This window comes from Magnolia sinica, chromosome 12, assembly GCF_029962835.1.
Source record: "Magnolia sinica isolate HGM2019 chromosome 12, MsV1, whole genome shotgun sequence".
NCBI lineage: Eukaryota > Viridiplantae > Streptophyta > Magnoliopsida > Magnoliales > Magnoliaceae > Magnolia > Magnolia sinica.
Genome location: NC_080584.1, coordinates 44389256 through 44401120, shown reverse-complemented (window position 1 = coordinate 44401120; position 11865 = coordinate 44389256). Strand labels below are relative to the sequence as shown.

The window sequence follows — 11865 nt, the reverse complement described above, 5'->3', positions numbered from 1 at the left end:
TCGTAGTTATCATGGTATATGGGTCGTGGTTGTCATGGGTCGTGGTTGTCATGGGTCGTAGTTTTCCCAGGTCACGGTTGTTACATATTCACTTCCTTTACTGCCAAAGGAAATAATAGCCATTGGTACAATAGCCTGAGGCCAATAATAGGGAGATCCGTTCCGTCCACCTTGTTGGTCAGCTTGGCATGGGCCCAAAAAGTCCTAACTTGGACAATGTCCACTTCTAACAAACACTACACTGAGCATGGAAAGTTTCAACAATGGGTTCCATTGTCACCATTATTTTCTATTATGTGACCCACACAAGCTCTAGATCAGGCTGATATTTGGACCCTAGCCCTAAAATGACACGGTAAAAAGGATGGACGGCATGAATTATACACATATATCAATATGGGCCCCACGAGTTTAATCCTTGCCCATGCGCGAAATGGGTTCCGTACACATCACTTTATTGGCATTAAATACAACGTAACTTCTTAGTCCCTAGAAAACCGTGCAACTACTAAACGAAGGTCAGGGGCATTTTCGTCCGAAACAATCTCCAAAAGCTGTCAGAACGCCCTGCTTGGAATATATGAAGTGTTATATTGTTCTAGGTAATTTGCCCAAACTTCAAGGCAAGTACAGTCAATTTCCCAATTTATAATCTTGAAAAAATTTAGAATTAAAAAAAAAAATAAGAATCTTGATTTTTTTTTTGTTTTTGAGAATTTTCATAAAATTGATAAAATTAAGAATTAATTTTAGTGCAGGAACCAAAAAATGAAATAGATCCGAATCTCAGGTGGACCATACCATTGTAACAATGACGATTGACCATTAAAAACTTCTTATGGGCCACAAAAGTTTTGTATTAATCTGATACTTGAGTTTTCCCTTCATCCTCGTTGGTGTGACTTTATTAACAGATTGGATGAAAAATAAAAACTATGAAAACATTACGGTGGACCCTAGTAAGTTTCTAACCATGAGTGTTCAATTACCATTGTTTCCTATGGTATAGTAAGCATTAGATTTTATTTTATTATTTTTTGTTCCCATGCCCTAAAATTATATGAAAAAATGGATGGACAATGTGAATATACATTATACACATCAAATTGAGCCCCATGGTCAGGTTGCACTATGTTGGGTGAGTTCGAGGCCGCACCTATTCTGCTTATATGGAATCAGATTAGCGAGTGATCCTGCCACTAGCCAATAGCTAGTGGTCGGTGCTACGTGGGCCCATCATGATGTATGCGTTTCATCCATGTCATCCGTACATTTTTCTAAAACATTTTATGATTTGAGCCCAACAATGAGATACATCCAAATCTCAAGTGGACCACTTGGTGTTGATTGAACGCTCACCATTAAAAACTTCTTGCGGGCCGTGAAAGTTTTGGATCAAGCTGGTGTTCCCTTTTATACTTTCATTCAAGTCTGTACGGACTAATCAAGAGGTTGGATGTCAAATAAACATTATAGCGGGCCACTGTAATGTTCGTCTGATCAGATCGTAATCAGGCATCGGTTCAGATTGTGTGATTCTCTCTTCTGATGAAGAAATTTCCGTTTCTTGTTCTTATATGTGATGGGTGTTTCTCTCTGCCTGTTTATTCCCTCAGGTGGATGTTTGTCTGAGTGATGGAACCCTAGCTAGGGCTGCTGTTCCGAGTGGGGCCTTGACAGGTAAAAACCAAGAACTCATTTCATATTAGAATCTGTCCTGCATCGTGTGATTTGGATCTGTATCAGATCTCTTGAATTTTAGCTATGATGAGGTTTTAGTGATAATTTCCCCAACATTGTCTCTTTGTATCTCTGAATCACTGCTCTAGCTCTACCAGCTAACATAAATATGGATCGAACCCTGGATCACAAAACTCTCTCTCCCTGGATCAAAAAACTATCTCTCCCATCCATACTACAAATTTATAATCTTGAAAAAATTTAGAATAAAATAACATAAAATAAGAATCTTGATTTTTTTCTTTTTGAGAATTTTCATAAAATTGATAAAATTAAGAATTAATTTTAGTGCAGGAACTCAAAAATGAAATAGATCCAAATCTCAGGTGGACCATACCATTGTAACAACAACGATTGACCATTAAAACCTTCTCATGGGCCACAAAAGTATTGGATTAATCCGATACTTGAGTTTTCCCTTCATCCTGGTTCATGTGACTTTATCAATGGATTGGATGGAAAATAAACACTACCGAAACATTACGGTGGGCCCTAGTAAGTTTCTAACCGTGGGTGTTCAATTACCATTGTTTCCTACGGTATAGTACACCTGAGATTTTATCTTATTATTTTTTGTTCCCGTGCCCTAAAATGATATGGAAAAACAGAGGGACGGTGTGGATATACATTATACACATCAAGTTGAGCCCCATGGCCAGGTCGGACTATGTTGGGTGAGTTCGAGGCCGCACCTATTCTGCTTATATGGAATCAGATTAGCGAGTGATCCTGCCACTAGCCAATAGCGCACTAGCTATATATGCATAACGCAGTGTCTGTTGAATGTCACTATATATGCATAACGCACTGTCTATTGAATATCACTCTCTTTTACATCTGTTTAACGTATAATATCCACTGTATAATTTACGAAACATCTCTCTTTTAAGCCTGCACCTATCGCTCATTAAAATTAACTTTTTTTCTTGGGCCTCACCACCTGTTTACACAGGATGTGATCTATAATTACTGTGTAAGCAGAGGTTCTCTGTTAATCAATAATAAAGAACTTCTCTGTTGCACATGGAGTTTCTACATGTGAGGCTCATGGTGATTTAGATCATTGATCTGATAGCCTGATCATGATTTTACATTGAATGTGGGCTATCTGTGTTGAAATTCTCTGTCTGGCCCATCCATAATGAAGGCCAACTTAACACGATTATGGATTGGCAACTAAACCACAGTGCCACATGTACAAACTGTGTTGAATAGAAATTTCCTAGTAGTCCCTAGAAGGAAGAGAAGAAGAAGAAGAAACTTCAAAGTAAAAAATGCAATTTTTGTTTCCGAAGACAGTTTCTGTTATTCTTCAATCAATTTTATTTTTATTCATACTATAGAAGTACAATTAGGCATCAACTATTTTGTCTCTCCATTATCACTTACTTCCATTTATTTTCCAAATATATCGTTTCTCATTTGTCTTTCCATTATCTTTCTATTTTCCATTGTAGAATTTTTCTTCTAAAAAGTTGTATGTACATTTCAGATCTGTTGCAATTAATTAGATTTCAATCCTATTTGCTTCATCTATCTTGGGATCTTCCATTGTGGAATTTTCAACATGCGCGCAATTTTCTCATATATATGCAGCCTAATGAATGGACCAATATGATTCTTGGGCCAAGGAAGCTTGTAATGTTCTACCTGATGAATGAATTTTTTTATTTTTTATTTTTTTGTTCTCTCTTTTCTTCATCAAAAGTTAGAAACTGAATCAGACCTGATTAAGGGTTGAGTCTGAACCAACCCAAATCTCAGCATTGGATTGAGTTTTTCAAGTTTAAATATCTTGCATTTTTAGTCTAATTTATCAAGTAATTGATTGAGTTCTTCAATTGCTCAAATGAGTCTTAAGGGTGCATTTGGCCACACTGTATAATTCAACCACTTTAATTGCTCTATTAAAGTGCAAATGGCTGAGGTTTACTTACCTGAGCATTTATATTGCGGATCTCAGTTCCAATTACCATCGCATTACTCTTTCAAGTTGGAGTTGAAAGGAATATAACTTAAATTTGAGGGCTATAAAATAGGGATGATAGGAAACCATTTTATTTTTTTTTCCTCATTTCTTCTTGATTGACTAGAATGTTTGCAATTTAATCTACTTGTGCATCCTAATGAACCTTTACTACTAGTAGTCGTTGTTGTTTCATCATCATCTAAGCCCATCTCGGCAATTTGGGGTTGGCTTTTATATAAAAGTTGTGCTGCCATGTTCGGATATGAATATGCTGCTCAAATTTACTAGAACTTTTCCTTTGTGGCTGCCATGAATGTTTTGATGGGTGGCTTCCAGTGTTACTATGACACTTCCAAGGCAATAGATGAGTTCGTTCAGAAAATACTACTGACAGGACTGGAGCCTGGAGCTATTGATATGTTTCTTGATTTCATTTGCTACTCAGGTGGTCCTCTACCTAATGAACTGCTCACCCAAGTTAAGGTTAGGCATCACCCCACATGATGTCAAATTCCATTTCTTTTAGCCTTTCGGTTCCTCCAATTCATGAAGCTGGTTCTGCATTTCTATGTTTTTTTTTCTTCTTTCCTTGAAGTCAAGGTTTTTTTGTTATTTTGTTGATATAATTTAGAAAATTTTCCGCATCAATATGCAATCATTCTTCAAAGCATTTTCTTTTATCAGATGTTATCAGTTGTTCTTTATCTTTATTCAATTTCTTTAGTGCTATTCAATTTTTGCTCATGCCTCATTTTGAAATAAGGTTTTTCTAATGGAGTTATTTTGTTATAATCAGGGAGTTCATGTTTCAGAGGACTTTGTTGCCAAGCAATTGAGGTCCATGCTTTCTGATATGTAGGTTAATGTGGTAAGTGACAAGCACTCAAAAGCAAGTTATGATTAGATGGCACTTAAAGCTACTTCCCATATCCAATAGCATATTATCTTTGTTGGATTTATCTCAATGCAATCCCACCTTTGCTTTGCAACTATCAACACATGATACTTGTCTTTTTTTCTCTTTTTCTTTTTTTTTATTGGTTTTGGCATCTAATGCAGATCTACAGATCTAAAAGGATTTTAAAAATCTTAAAGTTGTTTGTTATATACAATTTACTGTAAATAGTGCCAGCTGAGCAACATAGAACAACTTGTAAATTGAATCGGTTTATTTATTTATTTTTTATTTTTATTTTTATTTATTTTTATTTTTTTGCAATTTTGAGAGCTATCTCCGCAGATAAGCAACAATATCATAATTCGGGTAGAAACATACAGTATCCGGTTCTATCTGTGGAACATGCATCTTTAGACTGGGTTTGTTTAAACCATACCCACAATCTATAAGGTTACAGTTATGTATACAGCTTTTCAGGAAAGATGCAGTTTTAGTAGTATAAAATTCTAGATATTCTCGTTTCTTTTTCATAGAGGAGCTTTAGAGAAATTTGTTGTTACCAACTTAGATATAGATAGCAGAGACAAATTATCCTTCTCATCTCCAGGTCAATTTGTTTCTTAAATCATAAGCTCCTTCAATGTTTGATAAGGATCCTTATGTGATGGTTTTATTAAGAAAACATAATTCGTTTGCAGCTGAAACATTTATATGCTGAGGGTAAATTAGAATCCGTCATCAGGTACCTGTAGTATTCAAGCATTTAAAACCTGACCTTTTTCAATGATGGATGGTGCAGTCATTTGCAAAATTATATCTGTGTTGATTGTTTATTTTTCGTTTCCAATCAGTTACTTTCACAATGAAGAATTTTAGGTAAATCTTTAGCTATACAAGACGTTAATTTTATCTATGACTTCTTTCCAACTGCATAACTACGATGGATCTCATTTCTGAATTATTTCCTTTTTTGTTTTAGGTTGCAGTCGAATATGACATTGAGCATGCAACAAGAAGATAGATTGAAGCAGATGGGTGCGACAGTGAGGAACATTTGTTTGTAACTAGAAAGACTGAAGATGAATGAGCAGAGGGAAATGTTAGCAAAGATTGCAGTGGGGAAAATGTCTATAGAGCAGTTATCTGATCTGCTGTCAAGATCTGCAGCACAAGGCAGCTCTCAAACTTGTGTGGAAAGCAATAGGAAGCAGAACTTTGTTTAGTGTTATTTGTGTCTATTTTGTTAGTTTAAATAGACGGATAACCATTTGTTGGTATTGCGTTTTTATGCTTAGGGCCTGTTTGGTTTTCTGGCTCAAGTGTAATTTTCTTGTAAATGAGTAATCATTATTTACCAAGGTAATTACCTGCATCTTTCCCAATGCTGACTTGATCAATTACTTTTTAAGCACTTAAATCGAGGAATTTGTAAAATAAATATGAGGCCCACCATAATGTGTGTGGCTTATCCACACCGCCCATTCATTATGCCAAATGAATTTAAGGCATGAGCCCAAAAATTAGGAAAATCCAAGGTCAAGTGAACCACACACCACATGAAATTATGAGAATTGAATGCCTACCATTAAAAACTTGTTGAGGCCCTTAGAAATTTTAGATCAGGCTTATATTTATATTTTTCACTTATCCATGTCCATGTGACCCTATGAACGGGTTAGATGGTGAATAAACCTCAATGTGGGCCCAATAAAAGAATCAACTTTCAACGGTGGACAAATTAAGTTTATTGTTTCCTTTCATGTGGGCCAATTGAACATTAGATCTTTCTAATTTTTTTGGATCAAGCCTCAAAATATTCTAATAAAACAGATGGATGACACGGATGTATTATATACATTATAGTGGGGCCCACGAATTTAAGTCAACATTTTTAGACCAGTTTTCTAGGTGAAATTACTCACTCATTTCCAAACAAGTGAAAAAAAAATGTAATAATTACTTCTTTACAGCGATTTACTTGGATTATGGAAAACCAAACACGCCCTTAGTGTTATTTGTGCCTGTAGTATTTTGAAAATTTTAAATAAATGGTTAACTGCTTTGTTAGTATTGTATTTTTATGATTGTTTTTAAATAAATATTTAAAAATAAAATTAAACATTTTTAACCACAATTTGTTAATGAAGCTAAATCTAAAATTCAGCCTCAGTTTTGCTTTGGTTATCCAAACTGAGACTGCAACCCTTGTGGCTAAAGGCTTTAGCACCAGTGGTTGAGAACTAAAATTAAAAATAGATTTAGCTTCGGTTGAAGGCAATTGAGGTTAAAATTTGGATTTATCCTCATTTTCAAACAATCGAAGCTAGAAAAGCTCGTTTAGCTTTAATTGAAGAACCGAGGCTATAAAACCTTTTTAGCCTTGGTTTCTAAAGCTGAGACTAAAGGCTTTTAGCCACGGAGGTTGCAGCCTCAATTTGAATAATTGAGGTAAAATCGAGGCTAAAGGCTTTATCCCCGGTTTTTAACCTTTTTGACCACGGTATTGAACTGAGGCTAAAGGCTTTTTTTTGTTGTAGTGATTGAAAACGGTCCCTATACATCATTCTCAAACTTATTCGTAACAATGCTCACTAGATGAACAGACCAGATTGATATCTCAACATGCTACATGATCTGCATAACTACAGTTCTACCATAATCAGATTCTCCGGTCAATGTGGAAAGGCTGAACCATGGATGAGTATGTCGGCAAGGCGCTCCAAGGAAGCGAAAGAAGAGCCCCCGTCTTTCAAAGAATTCCTACTCACCTCTCCTTTTTCCTCTACCGTCTTCCTCATTTTCATCCCTTCCTCAGAGTCTTCCATTAAACACCTTACTCCCCTTTCCAATTCCTCCGCACTAACCAACCCATGTCCATCAAAATCCAACTTCATTTCCACGGCCAGACCGAAATCCTTCACAAGCTGGAAAGCGTTAAGCCTCTGCTCAGCATACAGCGGCCATGCTAATATAGGCACTCCAAACCATAAGCTCTCCAAGACCGAATTCCAGCCACAGTGGGAAACAAATCCTCCAACTGCCGGGTGGGCGAGGATTGCTGCTTGCGGCACCCAGGACGGCCACACCAATCCCCGCCCTTTGGTCCTATCCAAGAAACCATCCGGCAAGACCTGGTCCAAATCCGCATCGACTGGCATGCTGAGCTTCTCCGATGCACGGCACCGCAGAGACCAAAGGAACCGCTCCCCGCTCTTCTCCAGCCCCTGTGCTATCTCCTTCACCTGCGGCGGGGAGAAGGTGCCCATGCTTCCAAAGCACAGGAAGACAACTGACGCCCGCGGTTGTTTGTCCAGCCATTCGATCAAGCCAGTTGATTTGGATTGGGAATTCTCGCCGAGAGCGATCAATAGTCCCACTGGGTAAATAGGCGGAGTTGCGTGGTCGGGCAGGCATCGGCCGTCGGTCACAGCCTCAAGTGCGGTCGGCTCTAGCTCGGAGAATGTGTTGATGATAATTCCTTGTGTTTCTCGGAATCTTCGGCCGTGGTGGACGAACCATGCGTACCCGTCAGTTTTCTTGTTCATCAGTGGCGTTGGCATGACGTTGGGAGGCAACGGCCGCAACCCAGGAATCTCTACTTCTCCTTGGTATTCATGGAACTCGCAGGGTATCTGGGTGTGGAGCGTCGGGAGGTAGAGCATGAGCGCTAGCAATTCTGCGCATGATGTAAAGTATAAGTATGTAGGGATGCCGAGCTCGGTTGCCACGTCGATCATGGTGGTGGAGAAGAGGTCGATGATCAATGCGACGAAACGGGTTTTCGTCGAGGCAGAGATACTTGTGATGGCGTCCTTGACCAAGGGCTTGTGGCGTTCGATGAATAAGGAGACGAATGTTTCTGGGCCCTGACTCTCCTCGAAGGGTGGGAACTGGATGGAAGGGAGGTCAACGAATCGGATGTCGAGACCGGAGGCGGCAACGGATTTGATGTAGGCGTCAGTGCCGGGGACTGGAAAGCGCATCATGAGGATTGTGATGGAGAAGGGCTTCTGCTTCACAAGGCGTTTTGCTAATTCCACGGTAGAGATCAAGTGCCCGATTCCTGGGGCTGGCAAGATCACTAGCCCCACTTCCTCCATCTCTCTCGCTCCCGATCTTGATCTCTCGACCCTCTTGGCGTGGTTGCGTGGAATGTGAACAGATAGACAGGAGCGGATTAGGTGTTACGGATGCGGAATCCGAATCCCTGTTGACGCGTTTTGTAGCCAGTAGCTACCGGACGGCTCTATGCGGGCCCATATGTTTTTCATATCCACACTGCCACGCCTTTTATTATACTGCGATCTTAATTGACGAAGGGAACCCAGAAATAAGGCGGATCCAAATCTTAAGTCGGCCACCATCAACAAAACAGTGGTATTTGAATGGCCATTGTTATCACTTGAATCAGCCAACCCTGTACTAATTCTTTCGAGCCCTTCGGTACCGATATTTTAATGGAGAGTAAGAAAACACTGGGGGCATCAATTGTGGCCTGGTACCCTCTGATTTCTAAGTCAAGTAAATGAACCCAAAGTGGGTGTAGTTAGAGTCGAAATTATTGTGCTTGCCTTTCCTTTGAGAATGGTGATGTATTTATAAGTTTGCTAGGTAGCTCGCGTATACGAGTAGATCGGTAAGAGACACTGGAAGAGCCCGTGTTTGAGTTAGAATACATTTTCGAGTATTTATTTGATTATGCCTTGATTAGCATGATTTTCAGCTAGGATATCACTGGGTAGTCTTGCTCATATATGGCGCAAGTCTTGCTGTAAACACTTCAATCGTTCAGGTAGTCTGCTCTAATGGATTTTTGCCACGTGTCTCAAATGTTAGGTCAGCTCAATTTTGCCCATAACAGTTGCCCCCATACTTTCGAGTTCTATTTTCATGAGCTGGGGAAGTAAAACAGATTTGAATTGATATGTGAGCAAGAGATTTTGAACTTTTAACGGTGGGAGCTCGGCTTGTTCCATCTGTGTTCCTTGATTTTATTGCCTACTGATTAAGGAAGGAATTGAAAAGAGACGGTGTATCCTACGGTGATCGAGGAAGATATTATGGCAGTGGTTCCATATGAAAAGTCGTGCACAGAGTGGTGAGCGTCGCTTTGCCTTCTAGACGACTCACAAGCAGACACCTATCTCTCTCCATTAATGCGGGCCCTAAGTGAACCCCATATCGCCACGTAGAGGTGACCATGCGTCGAGGCATCCTTTCAGCCACCATTAAAAACTTCTTAAAGCCACGAAAGTTTTAAAGTGATATTTTTATTTTCCCTTCATCCAAGTCCATGTGACCTAATCAACAGGTTGGATGACAAATAAATGTTACAGTGGGCTTTAGGAAGATTTTAATTGTGGGTGTTCAATCCCCACTTTGTTCTTGTGTTGTGGTCCACTTAAGACATGGATCTATTTTACTTTTTGTCTCATGCTTTAATATGATATTGGAAACATAGTTACACGATGTGAATAAAACACATATATCATGGGATGTTGATTTCCTGCTAGAGCCTTTCACAGGAAGTTCATGCGTAAGGTGTTGGGTGTGGCCACCGCCATGTTTTAGAGAAATCTACCCCGTTCATCTGTTTTTTGAGCTCATTTTAGGATATTTGACCAAAAATGAATTGGATCCAAAACTCAAGTGGGCCACATGAGAGGAGACTGTGGGGATTCAATGAGAACCGTTGAAATATTCCTGTGGCCTTAAAAGCTGTGTCAGGCTAAATTTTTTGTATTTTCACCTCATCCTAATGGTAATGACCTTATAAACGGTTTGGATGGCATATAGACATCAAGGTGAACCCTAGGAAGGTTTCGACGGTAGGTATTTCTTTTTCCAATTTTCCCTCTCGTGTGGCCTACATGAGTTTTTGATCCACCTCATTTTTGCTCGATTTTCCTAAAATGAACTCGCTAAACAAATGAACGGAGTAGATTTTCCACAAAACATGGCAATGGGCCTCACCCAACATCCTTGCCCAGGAACTTCCTACAAAAGGATTTCGCAGTAAATTCACATCCTACATCATGGTGGCGTCGAAAGAGCACTATCCAATAGAAATTGGCAGTGCCAGCGAGCAATCTGCATCCAGGTGTTACCGTGGAACATAGGAGCGGATTAGCTATTGCCCGTGTAACAGCTCAGTAGTGTTACCCTTACCGTCTGGGGCCACCTTGATAAATGTTTTTCATATCCACACTGTGTCACGCCTCAAACTCAAAAACCAGGCTCACAAAATTCCTGATCGCCAAATCCAGTGCCAACAACCTCTGTAGTACCCCATTCTCGGCTCCCAGCGTCTATACGCCAGATTCTGATCCTACGATCCTACAAGGAGGATTTTTCAATGTACATTTACTCATAATAAGCATAACCACAAGTTTACCCAAATCACAAAGGCAACATCATCATCACATATCCACTAATATAAACATTTGAATACAATGTTGAAAGAAAAATACATATATCAAAAATCAAAACTCTAAAAGATAACTGTATGCTCCATGCTCAACGCTGCTGCAACCTAATGCCACCTGCACGCATCTATCGTGTATAAGCTTATAGAAATTTTAGAGGGTGGTGTAAGTGTGTGAGCAGTATATGCATGCTCAGAATGTAATATCAGAGTAAACGAAGATACTGGTAAGTCCACAAACCATTCAATATCAGAGTAAGCAGAAATACTAATAAGTCCATAAAAAATATCATCAACCTCATCCAGGATATGTGATGAAAAAGACATAGTAAGCCAATGTCATATACTGAGAAAGTAATGTAAATCGGCTATGTAATGCGGAAATATAATGAACCAGATATTAGATATCGAGGATGCAATGCAATATGCAATTCGGAAGAGCTACGAATACCTCAGCCTCATCTAGGTCATATAAATGCAAAAACATAGCAACCTAAAATGCCATATACCGAGGATGTAATGCAATATGTAATATGTGGTGCGAATGAAATGAGCAAGCTGCAGTGTGAAGTCAGGATGATAGTACGTGGTATCGCAGGCTATGGGGCCTATCACGAAGGACTTCTATCCAAACTAGTCTCATACCTAAATTTGGATAGATAGACTCAATGTGGTAAGCTCTTGATCTCAGGTTAGTCGCACACCCCAATCGAAATCCTGGCCATTGCGAAAGTACATATAACAATTAGTTGCGCACTACCAGCCCGAGTGGATAGTGAATGAATGAATGAATGAATATAATGCTAAGTATGCAACTCCTGCTCCACAAATCAG

General features: G+C 39.3%; 1 protein-coding gene and 1 long non-coding RNA gene across 3 annotated transcripts; one reads left to right on the top strand and one right to left on the bottom strand.

Moving 5' to 3' along the window:
• The first annotated feature begins 1510 nt into the window (after window positions 1–1510).
• On the top strand, window positions 1511–5865 carry LOC131221288 (uncharacterized). 2 transcript variants are annotated; one of them, XR_009159175.1, is made up of 4 exons: window positions 1511–1680; window positions 4067–4192; window positions 4506–4577; window positions 5587–5865. It is a non-coding gene; the product is annotated as an uncharacterized LOC131221288 (long non-coding RNA). The 2 variants fall into 2 exon arrangements; XR_009159174.1 differs by having other exon boundaries at window positions 4046–4192.
• Window positions 5866–7203: 1338 nt separating this feature from the next.
• LOC131221287 (UDP-glycosyltransferase 71K1-like) lies at window positions 7204–8804 on the bottom strand. The gene has a single exon (XM_058216492.1). It carries the CDS (start codon window positions 8705–8707, stop codon window positions 7280–7282), a length of 1428 nt encoding a protein of 475 aa, XP_058072475.1. The 5' UTR covers window positions 8708–8804; the 3' UTR covers window positions 7204–7279.
• Window positions 8805–11865: the final 3061 nt, after the last annotated feature.

Bases quoted from the DNA above. Each gene is read 5' to 3' on its own strand.
- LOC131221287 (XM_058216492.1), bottom strand. From the start codon at position 8,707: ATGGAGGAAGTGGGGCTAGTGATCTTGCCAGCCCCAGGAATCGGGCAC.